This window comes from Caloenas nicobarica, chromosome 10, assembly GCF_036013445.1.
Source record: "Caloenas nicobarica isolate bCalNic1 chromosome 10, bCalNic1.hap1, whole genome shotgun sequence".
Classification (NCBI taxonomy): Eukaryota; Metazoa; Chordata; class Aves; order Columbiformes; family Columbidae; genus Caloenas; species Caloenas nicobarica.
In genome coordinates this window covers 2,948,798-2,968,344 of record NC_088254.1, presented here as the reverse complement: position 1 = coordinate 2,968,344, position 19,547 = coordinate 2,948,798, and the positions used below count along the sequence as shown (strand labels likewise).

The window sequence follows — 19,547 nt, the reverse complement described above, 5'->3', positions numbered from 1 at the left end:
TGAACAGAAACAAAGGACACTCTCCCAGCACAGGAGTGTGGGCAGAGACCTGCTCAAGTTACCTCACCCTGGAGAAGGGAAGAAAGAGGCTGACACCAGCAGCTATGCTGCAAAGGAAGAATTTACACCAGGCCAGTGATTACCTTCAGGTCAGTCACTGCTTTGCTGTGCAGGAGCTGTGTGGACAGAGTGATCGGTGTGAGACAGGGCAGGGGGTCAGCAGTGACAGGCCCTCAGAGTAGACAGAGGGGAAATAACAACACACAAAGGTGCTGGGTGACAGAGGAAAAGGGGCACAGTGAGAAAGAACCCAGGGGAGGGTAAAGCAATACCACGTACAGAGGAGTGTGTGGGCACAATGCCCACCGATGGGCTTCAGCTCAGCGCTGGCGACACGGTGAGGGCCAGGCCCCAAGAACGGCCTAAGCCCTCACACCGGCCTAAGCCCTCAGGCAGGCCCAGCCCACAGCACTCACTGCAGGCTCCTCACCTCAGCGCTGTCTCCCCGCGGGCCCAGAGCCCGGCTGTCCCGTGTCAGAATGCCCCCAGGACGCCCTGACAGACGGCCCGGCCCTGAGGGCCCCGCTCCCGCCGCCATTTCCCCTCACGACGCGCCGCCGCCGCCGCCTCCCGCCCTATTCCCGAAGCCGCGTTACGCAGCCGCCGCATCCTCCCGCCCTATTCCCGAAGCGCCATTACGCAGCCGCCGCCACCTCCCGCCCTATTCCCGAAGCCGCGTTACGCAGCCACCGCAACGCAGATTGCGTAAGCCCCGCCCCGCTTCCCGCAGCGGCTTTACGGCACCAGCGGAGGCGGGGCGCTCCGGAGGCGGCGTAAGGAGGAGGAGGAGGAGGAGGCGGCGGCGGCGGCCCCGCCTCAGCCGCGGCGGGAGGGAGGAGCCGCGCCGCGATGTGGCAGAGGTCGGTGTGCGTGGGCCTGCTGGCCCTGGCGCTGGGCTACCTGTGCCTGCTGGGCCCCGAGCTGCCCCAGCTGCCGGGCTCGCTGCTGGGCGCGCTGCGGCGGGGCCGCTCCGCGGAGGGCCGCACGCTGGCGGGCTGGCAGGCGGCCATCGTGCGGCCGGGCCGCGCCTGGGCGCGCGTCGCCGTCGGGTAGGTGCCGGCAGCGCGCGGAGGCGACGGGACGGGACGGGACGGGACAGAGCGCCCCTGGCGGCGCGGGAGGGCGCCCCTAGCGGCGGGGCGGGGGACGCGCGGCTGGGAGCCCCTGGGCCGGGCTCTATATACATCTATATCTATATGTGTGTTTGCCCAGAAAGGCCTGCACTCCCCTCCTTAATTTTCCAGGCAAGGACATTCCCCTGAGAGCAGGGCCCTGCCCGCTGCGTTGCTTAGTCCTCATCTGAAGGAATGAATGGTAAGACAAGGGGCAGTGGGTGCAAACTGCAACACAGGAGGTTCCACTTAAATACGAGAAAAACTTCTTCATGGTGAGGGTGCCAGAGCCTGGCCCAGGCTGCCCAGGGAGGTTGTGGAGTCTCCTTCTCTGCAGACATTCCAACCCGCCTGGACACCTTCCTGTGTAACCTCATCTGGGTGTTCCTGCTCCGGCGGGGGGATTGCACTGGATGAGCTTTCGAGGTCCCTTCCGACCCCTGACATTCTGGGATTCTGTGCCCAAAAGTCACTTTTTGGTGATTGAAGCGCCCTGCGTGGTTCAGAGCCGGGCGGCAGGACCTTATCCCCCGTGGGCTTGCCTGGAAAATTTACGGCCGGAGTCTGAGGGACCGGAGCTGCTGGCGGTTGGGGAGCACGGTCCGGCCATAAATAAATGAGTTTATGGAGCGGGGAAGGGAGCGAAGCCTTTGCGGCCGGGGAGAACGAACGGAGACAAGGGAGAGGCACAAAGGAGAGGTGAGGGAAGGGAGAAAGGAAAGAGAGGTGCTGAACACACCTGTGTGCGCAGGGAAACCCAACACCCTAAAAAAAACCAAGAGGGCAAGGGGAAAGTTCAGCATCCCATTGATCTTAAATGGTGGGTTTAAGGCTGGCCACTAATCTTAGAATCATTTCAGTTGGAAGAGACCCTCAGGATCATCGAATCCAACATAACCCAACTCCAACACCAACCCATGTCCCTAAGAACCTCATCTATACGCCTTTTAAACCTCTCCACCTTGCTGTTATACATAGCACGTGACTTACTTTATTTTAAATATAAGGCCACGCCAGGATAACTTGACTTTGACTAGAAGATTTGGCCATCAAGCGCTGCAAGAGTCGATCCACCTCGGTGGCTGCGGAGCCGATACGGTGTTAGTCTTGCTCTTGCGTTACGGTTGATGCACACTTTCTCTCGTGAATATATGACAAAATACATTGGGTTTGTTTTCCTCGCTTAGCCTTTTATTTTGCCACACCTTCACTGGAAGAGCACCAGGTATCTTTGGTTTATTCCTTGCTTTCTTCTTTGCTTTAAAGCAACTGAATATATGTAATAAATATACACAGGCACCCCCCCAAACACACAGGACCTCGAAGCTGAGCAGCAAAAGCAGTTCGTTAGTAGCACATCCCCGCTGTTAAAGGAGTTTATTAAAAGCATGAAGCATTTTAGCAGAGGAATGGTGGAGCGGGAGAAGAAAGACAATTGGAAGATGATGAGAGGGGTCTCACTGGAAAGAGCTGTGACTTGGTTTATGTCCCCTCACATGTTTAACGAGTCATTAAAATATAAGATTGCTGACCTTTTGCCGCAGCGAGTTTGGGGCTAAAATGGTGCTTGAGCTTATTGTTTCTTTGGTTTTCTTTTCTCTGCTGGACGAGGGGGTTTTTCTCTGCTTAGTGGATGAGATGATGCGCAACACAGAGGATTTCTGGTAGAATACGAGCTGGTTACCTCACGTACTGAAAAGCCTCGGGGTTCTAAGTGTCCTTTATTTTGTCCTTCATGTCTTGTGGCCCAAATCGTGCGTGAAAGGCCACAGAGGAACACTGAATGGCTGTGGGCTTCACGCTGCCGTGTAAGGAGGCATCAGCATTTGCTGCCTCGTGGGTCGACACAGAATAAGCTGGAGATCCTGCAGAAGTTTATAGTTTAGATCCCTGCCAGGGAAGCTGGGGCAGAGGAACAGAAATCACACCTGACAGCGGTTCTGGAAGATGCTTTAGTAATCGTTGGTGTCATCACGGGGAATATTGGGGATATATCAGTATCTCTCTGAAACCAAGGAGAAGAAACAAGGGCAAGTGTTTGTGAACTTAGTTCCTGGGGGGGTGGTTCCAGCCCAGAAACTTTCCTGTTCTCTAGTCTGAATTAGATTCAGTTTAAATTGATGTAATAAGAAATGGGGGCTGGAAGATTTGAGCTGCAGGTTAGGCGTCACATAAAGTCTAGATCTGCTGAAACGGTTCTTATCGCTTCCTGACTACTGCAGGATTTTTCTCCCCTCTCCACTATTTGAGAGAAGGCGGCATGGTAATTCTGGAAATTTGGGGCGGTTCTTTTGAAATTGCAGTTTTCGAATATTTCAACTGACAAATTGCTCTCTTGAATTCTTATAAACAGAACCAGCCTGTGGGGGCTGGGGTGTGTGGTTTCGGTTATTGTTGGGAGGAGTTGAAACTCAAAAGGCTGATCTAGTGGACTGAAATACTTTCAGTTTTGTTTTTAACAGTTCTTAATTGCTGATACGTTTTAAAGCAAATATACATATTTTTTAAAAAATCCTTCTTAAGAATTAAAGATTTAAAGTGTCGTTCTTACTGTGCCTATTCTTTTTTGAGCGTCCTAAGGCAAAATGTTCTGCAACACGCACAACCACCTTTGGACCACGCAGCTCACTCGTCATTTTAATTCATCAGAACGTCAGAAATCCCTCTCTCCTCTGCAGTGCAATAAAAGCCCATCAAAAGGAGAACGCTTTGGTAGAGAATTTCAGCAAATTAATATGATTTGTGAGGGGGTTTTTTTGTATTTCGTTGGTTGTTTTCTCCCTTAGCACGAGGGCTGCAAAGAGCAAACGCCGCTGGCTGGGCAGGGATTGTCTCGTCGAGAAGGTACGTGTGGTTTCCTCAGTGTGCGTTTTCCTTCTCTGTTCCAGCGTCAACGCCTGCGTGGACGTGGTTCTGTCCGGCGTGAAGCTGTTAGAGGCGCTGGGTCTGGAACCCGGCGATGGAAAGAACCACGCGGTCCTGACGTCGGGACAGGACCTGAGGGAAGCGTTCGCTCACTTCATGGAGAAAGGGGCGGCTGCCGAGCGCTTCTTCAGCGACGCCGACGCCTTCCACCGCATCGCGCGCGCGGCCGCCGAGCACCCCGGCGCGCAGGTGGGTTTTCCACCCGAAAATAAGCTTCGAGAAGCACATTTCTTATTTTCTGCATCGTTGGTGAGAGCGCAAATCATTTAAGAAAGGAATCTGAGCGTGTTAGCTTGAGTGTGTTAATGGCGTGCTGCAATACTCTGCACCTGCCATAAATAGTAGAGTTTTGACTGGTCTGTCCCTTGATTGCTTTCCCAAAACCAAAGTGTCTGTCCAAGATGCCTCTGTGTAAATGAGCCAGGTGGGGCTGATGCTGTAAAAGGCTCTAATGTCTTGTAATGAGGCAAGAAGCGAGGAAATCAATCCAAACATTAGGAGCTGTAAACACTCCGATCAGCATCACCTATTTAAATTCTCCTCAGGAGTGATGAAAATAAGTATTTTTTTTTCTTTTTGAAGCCTCCCTTGCCAAAAGCAAAGTTTCGTTGCTATAATTTACACCGGGTCCTCTGAATCGAACTTGCTGCCTTGCTTGGCAGTCTGCGAATTTCTGCAAACTGCTTAATGCCGCGGTCCACGCAGTTTGCCAGCGGCTTTGGAAAACGAGGAGGAGCTCAAAATGTTTTCTATTGGTCAAGACTCTCCTGTCTTATTTGCCTCTTGCCACATTTTCTACGTTGGCTTCCTGGAATCACCTGGTTATGAGCTGTGTCCTCCTGTAACCTGTTTTTTGTCACCTCTGAATGCCTGTGAGCCTCGTGACCATCTGTATTCTCTGGTTTCAAAGCTCACATTGGGGTTTTCTTACTTGAAAGTTTGACCTTTCTTACCTGAAGAAGCTTTTGCCTTCACGCGGGCCTGGGTAGCAGGTTTAACCTCCATTTCCAACCGGGTGAAGTGTTCTTGCAGTTTTTAAATGATCACTTGTCAGCCTTGCTAATAAAACACAAATTACGAGCAGCCACAGAAAAGCTGCACAGAAGTAATGGCTGTTTGCTTTAGGAATTAATTGATTTGTACAGGGCTCTGAGTTACCTGAAGGTGAATATTTAGATTAAAACAGCTAATATCTCTACCTCCGTTTGTTTCACAGCTTTATGTAGGAGGAAATGCTGCTCTCATCGGTCAGAAGCTTGCGACAAATCCAGACCTGAAGGTACGCGTTCCAAAAGTTTCATGCTATTCACTCAGCTTTAATGAGGCTCGCACTGCTTCCCTGGAGATTTTGGGGATCTTGCGGTTATTTCTTAGGCTATGGTGGAATATACAGTTGGCCTTACAAGTGAAAAGCTGATTTTTTTTTAGCTTTTAGCTGATTTTTAAAAATCAAATTATTATCATTTTTTTAAAAATCAGTTGTCTAGGTGATGCTTAAATGCACTGAGATGATGCCAAGGGACATGGCAGGGGATCCTTATGGTTTTTTCTCATTTTCTAGATCCTCCTTTGTGGCCCAGTTGGTCCGAAACTCCACGAACTACTCGATGACAATGTGGTTGTGCCACCGGAATCCATGCAGGAAAGAGATGAATTCCATCTTATCTTGGAGTATCAAGCAGGTACCTTTGCCGAAGGCTGGATGTTCGATGGGAACCCTGCACAGCACTAAGATAATGCTGGGTTTAAAGTTAGGGATTTTTTTAATCGGTTAATTCCAGAAGGACTGTGTAAGTTATCAGCTGTCACTGGGCTAATTCCATGCGCTCCAGGGAGCTGTGGTAGGTGAACACACATCCAAAATCTTTTGAAACTTTTTTCCTTTTTCTTTTTGAAACTTTTTTCCTTCGTTACTGTAAATACTGACAGGCAAGAACCACTTAATTCACCTTTTTCAGCAGCAAAACTGATGTGGAGCAGCACCCAAAGCGTGCATTCCGAGGGACTCCTGCTGAGACAAGGTCACCATAACTAAGTGCTGTCCCACAACAGCACTTACAAAATTACACTAATCTCCAAGTAAATCTCAATTCTTCTTGCCTCTAGAAGCCTCCTCGTTAGATGATACATCAGTATATGACGTCCCCTTTTCTCAGCATCTTTGTTCTCGGGTGAGAAGTGTTCTCCTGATAAAACTCTGGGGATCTTTGTCCTAGGCAGAGTTTTGGCGTGAAACGCTTCTCAAGACAAGGCAGCCCTGGTGCTGGTGATGCTGTTTTAGTAGCTTTTCCACAAATCCTGGTCATATTTTCCATAAAACTACAGAGAGATGAGTGAACAAATATACAGGCTGGTTCTAAGGTGGAGATTTTGCCTTTAGTAGTCTCAAAAATGCCTCAAGAGCTTTCTGTTCAAGCTGCCCTTTGTGACTGGTGCTTATTTATTCCCTTTATATTTCTTTGTGTCCCGTTATTGTAACGAGGAACGTCTTGCTGCCCGAGCAGAGATGTGTGCGCAGATGGGGAGAGCTGGCAGAGGCTGGACTGTGGCTCGTCCTCTCTAAGCTCACCGTCCTTACCCTGTTTGTCACGGCTCAGTGTCCCAGAGCCCGCTTAATTTGTGATTTTATCCAGGAATTAAACGGTTTACACATCCAGCACTGGTGCAGCTCTATTCTGCACATCATTACAAGTATTGAATTTTCCGTCTGGTCAGACAAGGCTCTAAAGGAGGCAGAGGGAGTTAACAAAGAGAGCGAATGAGAAAAAGAGCAAGGCGTCTCTCGTGGCTGGCAGGAGCTGTTAGTGGGCACAGTCACACCGAAATTGCGCCTTCGGGTTCCAGCAGGATACCCCAAAACCACCCCCAGACGCGTGGTTTGATTTGCTTCTCTTCCGAGTTAACTCGCTTCTATTTGTGTCACCTCAGGTGAAGAGTGGGGACGAGTGCGAGCGCCCAACGCCAACCGCTTCATCTTCTCCCATGACCTTTCCAACGGCGCCTTAAACATGCTGGAGGTGTTTGTGTCCAGCCTGGAAGAGTTTCAGCCAGATTTGGTGGTGCTTTCAGGACTTCACATGATGGAAGGGCAGAGCAAGGAGGCGCGACAGAGACGACTTATGGAGGTAGGAGATTTAAATACCGGTGTCGTCTTAATGTCCTTCCAACAATTGCTTTACAGCAAAGTCTTGGTTTCCTGGGTTTGAATTTAGGCTGTGTCTTCAGGTCCCCTACAAATCTTTTCAGCATTGCATGCTGGAAGAAGAATATGAACAGTAAGAATGGCAAAAGTCTAATCCTGTGACACTGTTTCCTGGATTCAGTGGGTTGTCTGGGGGGATAAAATTATGCTGACACAGTTACTGGAGCTCACCTGGTGGCTAAATGACACTTTTTCTATCCCAGATACCAAGACAATCGAGGTTATAATCAAGAATTGCATTCTTTAAGCAGCATCTGTGTTAGATAATCCAAGAGGCAGCCTTCCCCTCTGAGTCCAAAAGAGCTACACCGCGTTTTCTTTTTCTGTACAGATCACTGCACGTCTTACAGCCGCCTGCCCTCCCTGATGCCACGCACTGGGTTTTTCGTGGTTTGTTTTCCTCTGTCCTAGGATCAGCTGTTCTACACATTTGTGAGGTTTCTGAATTAGTCCATCAGAGAAGCGCCGAGCTGGGTGCAGATGAGGGTTAGATACGGTTTTCCTGCTCTGGGATTCTGAAAACTACCAAGTTGTTTTTATTTCTTCCCCTCAGCAATACGTTCCGTCACCTGTCAGACATCTCGTTTGGAACCGTGTTTAAATCCCTACACGAGCAGGTTAAACAATGCACATCTCAGAGTCAAAACCCCTTTGTTCCTTCTGTTTCTTCATGAATATTTGGTTTAGGGTGTTTCTTTTCTTCTTTTCCTGTCCCTCTAGGCCGTGGCCTCCATCTCCGATATCCCCACAGACATCCCCATACACCTGGAGTTGGCCAGTATGACTGACCAGGATTTTATGAGCAACATTGTGCATCAGGTAATGAAAATGAAAGGACGCGCTCTTTTTTTTTTTTTAATCTGTTTCCTTTTCTTCAGTATCACAATGTGCAGATGGTAGACAAATATAGGAATGAAAACTTAAAATTAGGGCTATCCATTTGGAGAAGAATTGAGAACGCGGCTCTAATGTCTGCTATCGCTTCTGTTTTCTCCGCTGGGCTCACCAGAGTCTGCTCTGTGCAGCGAAGGAGAACGGCAATGACTTGGGCTTAGCAGAGGACAGATTTGTTTTCTTTAGCTCTGAGAGAATATTCAATTTAGACAGGTCTCTCTGGGCAAAGTTTCATGTACAAGACTTCTTACAATGCTCTCCATTGATCACCAGGCCATTTTCAGCAAGGAGGAAGGACTTTTTGCAGATCTGAGTGTATTCAGCAACTGCATTCATTAAAAGTACCGCGTGGCACAGCTGGTCTCTGTTCTCTGATACGAAGATTTTTGGCAATCACAGGGGAAGGTGACCCAGGAGAATGCTCACAGATACATGTAGCTTTGGTTTAGATTCAGCAGGCCTGCAGGTTTCTAGAAAAAAACAGGATTTGGATTTGAGCTGAGTTTTTAATTTAGTAAAGCCTCGATTTCTTTGCAGAATTTCTGTCCTACTGATCCCTAGCTTGACTCAGCTCTCATCCCAGTGTCGTTTTGTGTGGATTTGATGTTTTGCTACTCTTAAATGTCAAAGCGCCTGTCCAGAAAATTAACTGCACAAAACGAGCATGCAGCCTCGGCGTGAAGTGTTTTCTTGGCTAAGTCAGTTCTTGCAGACGTGGAGAATGAGGAAGCTTCTGCCTTTGGTTCTTTCCAGGAAACCGGGTGCTCCCTTCTGAGCACGCTGGCAGCAGCGCCTGCAACGCAGTCTTGTAAAAACAACCCCCTGAATGAGGAAATCCCGAGTCTGATTCTCTCCAGGAAGGCAAAACCGTTGTTGCTGTGTTTCTGTTAGCAGGTCTTTCCCCTGGTGAACTCCCTGGGGCTGAACGAGCAGGAGCTGCTGTTCCTCACGCAAGCGGCCGCTGGTCCCCACGCGTCCCTCGCAGCCTGGAGCGGCGTCCCCGACGTGGGGGTCGTCAGCGACATCCTCTTCTGGATCCTGAAGGAGCATGGCAAGACGGCCGACAGGGCCTCGGATCTCACACGGATCCACTTCCACACCCTGGCTTATCACATCCTGGTCACCGTGGACGGCTACTGGGGCAACCAGGTGGCCGCTGTGGCCGCCGGGGCGAGAGCGGCGGGGACTCAGGCCTGCGCCACCGACACCATCGACACCAGCAAAGTCTTCCTTAAAGCTCCTTTGGAGTTTGTGACCTCCCAGCTAGAGGCGCCCGCCAAAATCTCGTTAAACCCAGACGAGCCCGTGGTGCATTGGCACAGAGAGGGCATCTCCTTCCACTTCACTCCTGTTTTGGTCTGTAAAGATCCCGTGCGGACCGTGGGGCTTGGGGATGCGATTTCAGCCGAAGGACTGCTATACTCAGAAGCGTATCCTCAGTAGAAGACCAAGACCCTCCTTTTTCTCCAATGTCTGAGGAACCACGGTGTTCTCGTTAGGATTTCAGCAGTGGTGAAAAGGAACACGAACAGAATCGGGGTGTGTTTTCTGGATAAAACTGAAAAAGAGCCAAAGAATAATTCCAGGTATAAACCGTCAGATACATTCCAGTCACTTGGCAGTGACTCGAACGCTTCACAGTTAGGTGCAGATGTTTTAGTATTTAATGTGAAAATTGGCTGGGCTTTGTTTTAAGCGTGTGGGGAGGAAAACGAGCATCGAAATCCCTGTTTGGCTGAGGTTTGCTGTTTGTAACTCTGCACGGGTCGTGTCTGTGGGTGCTGGGAGAGTTTCCTGCGTGTGGATCCCAGAGAGAGCACAGCATGAGAAATTAAAAATAAAAGGCTCTTGAGTTGTTATCTCCTCACAGCACATTGCTGTGTGGTGAGAGCAAACCTTGCACTTGCTCGGTGTGATGATGAAATGTTTTACTGATGAAATTACCTCTCGACCTCAGTGTCCCCAGTGCTGGAGGGAGCCAGTCCCAAAATGTGATGCTGTACCTGCTCCTTAAATACACAGAGAAAACCTGACTTGAGGCTGCCTGGATTATTTTGGGTATCTGTCGTCTCTGGGACTACAGGTATTCAGCTGCGCCGTAGTAACCCGTGCTTAGTTTTTGGGTAACGAGAAGTGGAGATAATCAGGGTTTTTATTTGGGCAGACAGCTTTGTTTTCTTGCCAGGTCAAGCACAAACCGTTACCTGTGTTTGCTGTACACTGAACACCAAGAGTTCCAGCCAGGGGGGCTGGCGGCTGCTGTCACTTTGCTAACAGTGGGTGCTTCTAGCTGGTATTTTACAGAAAACCTATTGTGTGCTGGAGACTTAGTTTTCTTTCTTCGAGAACGTTTGTGCATTTGTCTTCAGTTTCCCTCTGTTCCGAAGGGTTAATATCTTAGGGAAGGTCCTTCCGGAGGCTCAAAAGCTGCAGCAGCATTTTCCAGGTAAGGCTGCAATGAGGAGGGCTCTTTCAGGTTTGATTTTGTTTATTTTTCTTTAACTAGGTCACTGATAGTTTCTTTGCTCTGGACAGCCTTTAAAATTAAAAAAATAGAACCATCTGTCCTTGTTCAATACTTTGTTCATATTTTTTCCCCTTCATAGTTGCACACTATGGATTACGTAGCACCAGCTTTTTTTTTTTGGTCTTTTTCCAGCATGGTTTTGTCTCTGTCCGCTTCCAGGAACTTCAAGTGTGTATATATACATATTTTTCAGGATAACTGGATTAAATGCAGTCAGCACGTCTGTGCAAGCTGGAGCTGTACCAGAATTTGTAGGAGGTCGCTTCAGGAAGACCATCCTGGTCTTCTGTTGAGTCTCGGCATTTACCTCTGTGTGGGATTTTCTTAAGGCTGCAAGTATTTCTATCCAGATTTTTTATTCTCCTTTTATCTGTCTAAAAGGTCTGAGGCCGTTAGCGAGGTTATTTTGCAAATTTCCATCACGGCTTTCTGGCACCAAACGCCTCGGACCGTCCCGCCAGCTGGAGAACTAATCCTTTGCTTACAGCAGGTCCCACTTTCCTGACGTTGGGCCAAACTGCGGATTCTCCAGTTGGAGACAAAACTAAATAGGCACAAGCTGTCATCAGCAATGGTCCTGCTGCCATATTTCACTCCTCTCTTCCAAAAACGTTTGCGGGGACGTGAGGCCGATTGCACCGGCGTTGCCGTCTGGCCATTTAAAATCCCGTAACTGCACTAACAGAACTTGTCCGAGGGTGAGTTATGCTTGGATTTAACAGGAGTGTTACAGACCTGCATTACCTCTCTTTTTAAACTAGTTCGAATAAATAGCTGCTGTAAACAAGAAATTAGTTTATTGCTTAGAAAAAAAAGCTAATTATTATTAATAACTTCCTGGTGCTTCTGTTCTTTCTCACCATTTCTCAAATGCCAGCAGCTCCTGATGCCCAGACTGCTGCCTTATCTATAGATTAACATCTGCTTTGATCAGGCCTACAGAGCTCACCCGCCCACCAAATTCACTCACCAAGGATAATTCTTAACGAGTGTGACCCGTTGTCAGTCAGACAGGCTGTTGGTATCCCTGATTAACTTCTGAAACAATCTATATGATAATAAAACAGAGCTGAATGGCAGGACCCAGCAGCCCGTCTTCGTGTTTCACACACTGTGAACATGATGTGCTTAAAATCCCTCTGGGTTCCAAACTTAATTCCGATAAGGGTTGCAGAGGCTCTTGAAATCCTTTTCCTGCACGTGTAGGGTGTCTGGCACCTCTGCACAAAAAACTAAACTCAACTAAAAAAGCTAAATCAGTGACAACAAAGCAAAGCTGCTTTGTCTTTAACAGACCTTGCTGAACGACAGAAATGGAAAGCGCTAGAGGGGTTTTTTGGTCTGTGTGGGGAAAAAAACCCCTAGTGACATTTCTAGGGATCATGGGGTTTGCTTGGTTGGGTTGGTTTTTTGGTAAAATACAAAAGTCCTTGGTAGGCGAGAGATTTTTAAATAAATTTATCTAATGGATTCTAAAAATCCAGATCTCTGTTCACTGTGAAGAAACACAAAAGTGGCACAAGTACCAAAACTTCAAAACCAGGCTTGAAATAACCTCTGCTTTCCCCTGGGCCTCTGTGTCTCTACGAATTCTGTTCTGGTGTGTGTCTCGTACCTGGAAATGCAGCGTGCGGGATGGTTCGGAGCTCGGCCGGCCCGTCCTCCCGCACCAAAGATTTCCACTGGAAGGTTCATTCCCACATCGTTTGCTGCTGATGCAATAGATGAGCTCATCACAGCTCTCTAAATGATAAAACCTGTGCATGCTGGTATTTCCGCTTCTGTCTGCCTGTACCCGGTGCAGCCACTTTGGGTTTGGGGTTTTTGTCTTACCCTTGATCAAAAATGAGCCGTATTTCTTCTCTCCAGGGGAGTTTTGCAGCATTACTAAGGAATCACTTGATTTTCTTTACTTCTGTGTTCCATGGTTATCTCCTGTTGTGGTCTGCGAGATCCGGTTCAGTTTGCTCTTTTCTTATAAATTCCTTCTCACAGAAATGGTGCTGACATCGTCCTTCTTAGGCTTTATGCATTAGCTCTAGCAAAGACCTCATCAACCGCTTCGACCCTTCCTGATGTTGATTTAGAGCCCGACTCCACTGTTCAGCTCCTGGAATCCGAACCCTGGAGATCCACATCCCTCTTCTGCCCAAGTTTATTTTCAGACTAGTTAGCCTAAGGTAGGGCTTGCTTTTTGCAGCTGCCCTTATAGTACATCTCCCAGTTACAATAACAGGAAGAAAAAACAGATTTTTAAACAGTGAAATCCACTGATGCTACTTGTAGTTGGCTTTTTTCTGTTAATTCTATAATCATATACTGAATTGTCAGGAATGGGATTGTTCTTATGTCCTGCATTAAATCAGTCTGTGATTGGGAAGGTTTGTTTCAAGCCATATTAATTACACTCTAGTGCAATTAATATTTTGGTAAAAGCACACAGTTTAATGTTTAAAAAAAATTACGTGTCTTAGAGACTCATTAGTTAAAACCAGCGAAAACAGACGCCACAACAAAGTCTGTCTCACATTCTTCACTCAAGCACTAACAAGGTTATTGAGAGAAATGGGATATTAAAGGCTGTCTTTGCTCTTTGTTTCGAAAGTCTGAGTGATAAGGGGTGGACAAAACCTATTTGTACAAAGTTCTTTTGTGAAGCATCTCCCTTGCACTGCTCTCATCACTCCTGTCTTTCTGCTTGAGCATTGCTGAGTCTGATTAAACTCTTTAGTCAATCCTAGAGCCAGAAATTATCGTTCTCCTGTCTGTTCGGAGATGTCTGATAAAGTAATTTTCTGTAACAGATGGAGCAGTTTCATGCATCACGTCTCAGGTGGATCCTAAGGACAGACCAGGCTGAATGCTCAGGGAGTTATTGATCCAGACTCCTGTGGGAGGAGGTTCTGGCAGCAAAGGAACAAATGCAGGTTGGAAATGGCACGTGTGGCCGTTACCTTGTGCGCCGGACGCTCGGGACGGCGTCTGGTCCAAACTGCACGCGGAAAACCAAGCGGGGATCAGCCTTTGCTGAGAAGAGCTCGTAGCTGGTGAAGAATACAAATGCTGGCAGCTAAGGGGGAACGACCTCATCAAAATGCAAGTGAGGGAAACAAAAACATACCCTGAAAACCTCCCTTATGAATTTCTCAGAAAAGCTCCTCCTTAGTGCAGCCTGGGTAAAACCGGTTTCAAACCTCACCTGGATCTTTTATTCTGAACCACTCTAGGTTTGGTTTGAGAGAGTGGTAAAGCTTTCCTCATAGCAGAACTGTGTTTTCGAGTCTATAAACCAGCCTTGGCAGATGAACTCCTTGTTATAATACGTGCTTTTTTCATACTGCATTTGTGTGGAGCTTATTTTTTAGTCAAGCTTGTTTTTCTCCTTTCGGCACTGAAGCTCGTCTCTCTCTATAGAAGCAGCTTTGCCAACTGAAATTCACTTCCCAGCGGGGAAGTCTGAATTTTTAACACCTTGTGCAAGAACAGGATGTTGAGTAGGACCCAAAGTCCACCTCGATATTGTCTGTCAAGTGGGCACACAAGATCGCATCTAGGAGCATGGCAAATATCCACTAATGCCGCCTATATCATAAATCAGCATCCAGTTGTCTCAGGGACCTCAGGATCAGGTTGTCTGGGTTGAAAACGCGTTGCTGCACGGAGAGATCATTACTCTTGGCTAAAACAAGGTCTTGCTGAGTCTCTCTACTTTCCTTCCTGCGAGTCTGCCTTATAAGTGCTATGATTTAAACTGGCTAATGATATGCATTTTTCTAAAAATGGTGGAAAAAAAAAAGGCCTAAAGCAGATGGTTTCTACTTCCCTAGAAATTAAGCTCATTATTCTTTTCCATCTTAAAATTTCAATTATGGGGGGAAAAGAGAAGGTGAGAATTATGGGTGATGCCAGAAACAGGTTTCAGAACATAAGGTGTGATTTCCAAAATCCCTAAATGACTTATTATGGTCCTGCTGAAAAATCCCTTGCTTAATTTCAGTTGAAAGAACAGTCCGGCCTCAAGCTCATCACTAGATAGCATTAAAAAAGCTCTCCATAAGGATACTATCAATTTCCTGTATGCAAATGCCATCATGACAATACCCGGCAGGGAGAGAGGGGACAGGACAAGGAATTGTGGTTCTATTTATTATCCAGCTGGAATTACATGTCTCTGGAATTACAGCCCTTCTGCTCTGTTCAAATCCACAAAGTAAAAGGGTACTATTGCTCCTTTTCATGGGAGAATTGCTTAATTGTCTGCATAAGCTTTTCACCAAAATATATATTCATTTTAAATACCTTTACAGTACTTCAAAATGTACTAGAAGTGTAAAGTTTGCCCTATGAAAGCATCCTAGCAACCAAGAAGGTAAGAGGTGCAGTGGGATGAGGGCTGCTCCCACCTACTGAATAGAGCAAAAGAGTTTGATAATGCTACAGTTTAAACTCATTTATCTTTTTTTACACCAAGCAGAAGGCAGGGGAAAGCAGCAAGTAAATCAAAACTAAGAGCAAATGGAGGGGAAAATCTTCCTGTTATGAGCAATGCTGGTGCTCACCTACCTGTAACCATGCTGTTCTGGGCACTGTTCCTTGTGTTGGAGCTGCCAGGGCTCAAAAGCCTTTGTGATAAGACTAGAAGATCACAGCAATCTACTGCTATCAGAAAAAAACTGCCTCAAACTGAAGTTTTGGTGGTGAGATAAAGAGTTGCCACCCCCTGCCTCCTTTTAACCTCTTTAACCTCCACGGGCACGCCGTTGTGCTGCAGTAACTTTCAGTGTAAAAAGTTGAATGTGAATAAAATCACTGCACTCTACCTGATTTACACGGCTGGTTTCCTTAAATTTGCCAGTGCTCCATGAAATATCCTCTCCTTTCTTCAACTCCTGGCAGGAGGGAAACCTTACAGGAGCACTACCCTGAATCTGGACCGATGCAAAACCCATCAGGAGAGGACAGCTGAGGAAAAAAAGCCACATTTGAGATAAGAAAGCAGTTTGGGCAATCAAGACAGAGGAGAAAGTGTTCTCCAGAGAGCTGGAGAGCACTTCAGTTCTTGGTTGTGCTCTAAAGATGCATTAATGTCACTCTGGATAACGGCAGCTGCCCACAAAGCACAACTGAAGGGTGTTCATGCACCCAGAGCCTCAGTCACGCCGCTTTTACGTTATTGCTCCAGAGAAGTTTCCACTACTAACCTTGCTCTGTTGGGCTTGTTAATTGTGGAGTGATACAATGCAACGGCACAGAATTAAAATTAGGAAGGATATTTTTAAAACCCGGGTGGCAAATTTTTAAGGTATTTTTAAAACCTGGCAAATAAACCCAGCCCGAAGGTTCGGTTTGGTTGGGGAAGCGCTACACACTCTGCTTGGAAAACAGTCCCAGAGCAACATCAGCTTTGTGTACAGTACACAGAGGGAAGACAAGAAAAATTATATTTAACCCAGTTACTGGCTCTTTATGTGAAGTACGATGGTCCCACCCTTCAGTTCCCAAAATTTTTGAGGACCTGTATCAAGCTCTGGGTAAATCCCAGAGGCAACAAACTGACAGCAGCAGAGAAAAGGAAGGTTAAGATTTTGCTGTTCAAGGATAGAAACATTTTCAAAGCTTCTCCAGCATCACCCAGGCATTAAAACTCCTCGCTCTGCTCAGCAATGGGCTGCTTTGCCACCTGGCAGTTGACATCAAGGATTTCTCCTAAAATGCAACTGTAAGGAAGGCGCAACTAAATTATTCAGAGCAAGGCTGCTGTCAGACTAAAACAATTTAAATTTAGCACTGACCATATAATCTTTTCTAGAGATGCTTGTTCTTTTTTTTTTTCCTGCAAACCAACCTTTCCACCCCTGCTGGGCATTACGAATTCTCAAGGAAGAACTGATCACATGAACAGAGTTGCACTGAGGCTCATTTACCCTATTTCTCAGCAAACAATTCAGAATTTGGCAGAATTTTGCTGCTGCAGCTGGCCCGCTCCCAGAATAGGCAGCCTCGCTCAGGAATACCAGTTCCTGCCTGAGGAATCTCCTTTCTTCAGCCTTGAGAAAGCATTTACAAAGTCAGGAAAGATATTTTTAAAAAGCTGGGTGGCCTAACTTGCAAATAGACTCAGCCTGAAAGTTTGGTTTTCTTGGGGAAGCGCTACACACTCTGCTTGGAAACCCAGTCACTGGCTCTTGATGTCAAGTATGATGGTCCCACCTTTAGTTCCCAAAAGCTGTTGTTTTGAGGACCTGTATCAAACTCTGGATAAATTCCAGAGGCAAAAACCCTCTAGACCTGAACCCGGCTTACTGCTCCGCGCTTGCCCTGGTGAGGTGTGCCACCTTCTCCCCATCTCCGAGCGTATCTCCACCGACCTTACTACAGCCTGCGCAGGGCTTCCTCAGCCACTTACAAGTTCAGCCGCTGGAAGGGTTTGTCCCTTTTGGGGGTCCAGGACGCTAAGTCACTACTACTGGCTTTTCTAAACGTGCTGGATGCCTCAGCATCCTTCTGGAGGATTTAAAATTCAAACGCTGAAGACAGACAACCCTGTGGAGAGATGGATCTCCATCCCCCCGTCTCTTGTAGCGAGCTGTGACCACACGAACAGTACCTCTTCTGATTGCTGCAATGACTCCTTGGGACAAGATAGAGAACCACGTGCTAAAATCATTTACAGAAAACTGCTGCATTTAGACTAACTGACAGCGGGGTGAAGCCACCGCGGGTCGGGGGGAGAGGGCAGGTCCCCACAAGTCAGCAGGCAGCTCTGGTGACACTTGTGCACCTGCCTGTCCCGACCAGAGCCCGTCCTAGTCCTCTGCCTGCCGGCTCTTGCTCTTCTCTTCGCTCTCTTCCTCAGCCCCTGCTGGTGCTGAGGTCTCCTCGGGGCTCGTGTCCGAGCTTGATTCTGGTTCCAGAGGCAGTGAGGGAGGCTTTGCAAGGGGAGCTGATGCTCCGGCACCTGACAAGAGAACACAGGTATTGTTAATGAGTGACTGTGTGCGTTTTGTCTATTCTTTTTGCCCTTCCAGGCAGCACAGAGTTGCAGAACAATCACAGATATTAATTAACTTTCAGATCTCTTCTGTCTAGCATTAGCTCATCAATAGCACTCAAGTCTTTTGTGAGTTATCCAGCCGGAGACCCTACAGTACCCAAAGTTCTGCAGAAGAAGAACTGACTGAAGAAGAAGCAGCTAAGGGACAGGATCCCATTCAGCTTTGCTGCTGTGAGAAGTCAGGACAAACTCACAAATTAACTCGTACTTTGGAAGAGGAAACAGTTCCACTGATTTATAATCAAGCTATTGTTTTCTGTTCACAATTTTAGCGAACTCAGAGAGAGTTTCCAAACAGTTCAAGTAGCTACTTACAAAATAAAATCAAAAAAGGACATTTTCATGCTGAAGTTTTTTCTACGCTTAGATTTAGGCTGATAACTGATGTTCTGGACCTTCTCTGGTATGGATGATAATGTCCCTCAGGTAAACCCCAAACTCCTGTATGTTTTACTTTTCAGCTTTCTTGACTAAGTCTTCCCTGCATGGAGAGTTTATTCAACATGTAAGAAATGAAACAGGTCCTTAGAGGCGCCAAAGAAAGAGGCCTGGATTACACAACCTCTCTCCTGGTTCAGTCCACAGGAAACAAGACAAAGAGTGACAGAAAATCCCCACAATGAGCAATATCTCTACTCCTTACTCAGAGATTTCTCTTCTCCCCTTCTCTCCTCCCACAGTTCTACTTTAAAAAGAAGGAAAAGTACCTGAGGGAAGCTGCATGGTTTTCCCGAATCCCGCAGCCGAGGACATGGCCTGACCCAGGGCCTGGTTAGAGCCCAAAGGCTGCTGAGCGCTGGACGATTTCCCCGATGGAGCAGCTCGCAGCTTGGATTTCGACTCTTTGGAAGGTTTAGTCCAGACCAGGCTCTCCCCCACCTGCAGGGCAGCTCCCATCTTCTGGGCAACCTCCACCATCTTCTCAAGCAACAAAAAGAGATCTTTGTAAACAAGAACGCTTTAGACAACAACAAAGTCAACAACACCACAAAAAAATTAAAATAAGAGCTGTGCAGAGCTGGTTATTGCCTTGGTGCTCGAGGGAAACATCTCCACTAATTCATGCCCTTAATTAAGAGGGAATCTTGTCTTGCTGTGTATTGATTGAAGAACTGGGCTTCAAAGAGCAGAAATGAAGCAAGCAGCTCTCAGCAGGTGACTGCTCTACTCAGAAAACCTCACAAGCGCAATTTCTTCCTAATAATTGGACTCCGAAGTCGAATTTCCTCCTTGTTTGTTGCCAGACTTAGCGTGGCTACTTAGTTCTCACTGACAACCGCTGGGCACATACCTCAGGATCAAAGTCGAGAGTGCTGCTCTCCTTCGCGGCGTTGACCTTCTTCTCCATCTCCTGGTACTGGCAGAGCGCTCCCTTCTTGTCGCCCTGGTTGTACAGCAGGACGGCGTAGTTCAGGTTGACGAGGGGGTTGCACCTGCAGCAAACACACACAGGAGGCATCGCATTCACCGCCCGAACGCTCCTCCTGACTCAAATTAAAGATGTGCCCAAGCAGCAAAGCTGGAGACACCTGACTGACAACGAAGGGGTACTTGCTACCCCAAAACAGGCGAGATGGTGCAGCCAGAGTCCTTTGGGAACATGACAGAGTCCCGCACGCTTGGTGACTCGGTGCCTGAGCTCAGCAAAGTCTCCCAGTGTCAATGACAGTATTACTCTGCTGGTGGCCTCACCGTGTGACAGTTCTTCACACCTGGGGACATCTCAGGACTGTCTCTATCAAGTGCCTGGTCTCCCAGCACTTTGCTCCTGGG

General features: G+C 47.5%; 2 protein-coding genes across 4 annotated transcripts in view; one reads left to right on the top strand and one right to left on the bottom strand.

Annotated features, from left to right (window-relative positions):
- The first annotated feature begins 893 nt into the window (after positions 1-893).
- ADPGK (ADP dependent glucokinase) lies at positions 894-10,385 on the top strand. Of its 3 annotated transcripts, none has more exons than XM_065641491.1 (7): positions 894-920; positions 4,061-4,286; positions 5,314-5,376; positions 5,659-5,779; positions 7,026-7,222; positions 8,020-8,118; positions 9,085-10,385. In XM_065641491.1, the coding sequence occupies exons 1-7, from the start codon at positions 910-912 to the stop codon at positions 9,634-9,636; spliced, it is 1,269 nt and encodes a 422-aa protein (XP_065497563.1). In that variant the 5' UTR covers positions 894-909; the 3' UTR covers positions 9,637-10,385. The 3 variants fall into 3 exon arrangements, with proteins under 3 accessions (XP_065497563.1, XP_065497562.1, XP_065497561.1); XM_065641490.1 differs by having other exon boundaries at positions 910-1,109; positions 9,088-10,385; XM_065641489.1 differs by having other exon boundaries at positions 910-1,109.
- A 2,781-nt stretch (positions 10,386-13,166) lies between these two features.
- Positions 13,167-19,547, bottom strand: part of BBS4 (Bardet-Biedl syndrome 4) — a 38,483-nt gene continuing 32,102 nt past the window's right edge. The window contains exons 14-16 of the mRNA XM_065641488.1: positions 19,066-19,207; positions 18,482-18,692; positions 13,167-17,678 (exon numbers count right to left, since the gene is read on the bottom strand). Coding sequence (XP_065497560.1) covers positions 17,527-17,678; positions 18,482-18,692; positions 19,066-19,207 — 505 coding nt within the window. The 3' untranslated portion in view covers positions 13,167-17,526. The remainder of the gene's footprint in view (positions 17,679-18,481; positions 18,693-19,065; positions 19,208-19,547) is intronic.

Coding starts and splice junctions, on each gene's coding strand:
- ADPGK (XM_065641489.1), top strand. CDS start 910: ATGTGGCAGAGGTCGGTGTGCGTGGGCCTGCTGGCCCTGGCGCTGGGC. Junction 1,110..4,060: donor TGGGCGCGCGTCGCCGTCGG/GTAGGTGCCGGC, acceptor TCTCTGTTCCAG/CGTCAACGCCTGCGTGGACG. Junction 5,780..7,025: donor TATCTTGGAGTATCAAGCAG/GTACCTTTGCCG, acceptor GTGTCACCTCAG/GTGAAGAGTGGGGACGAGTG.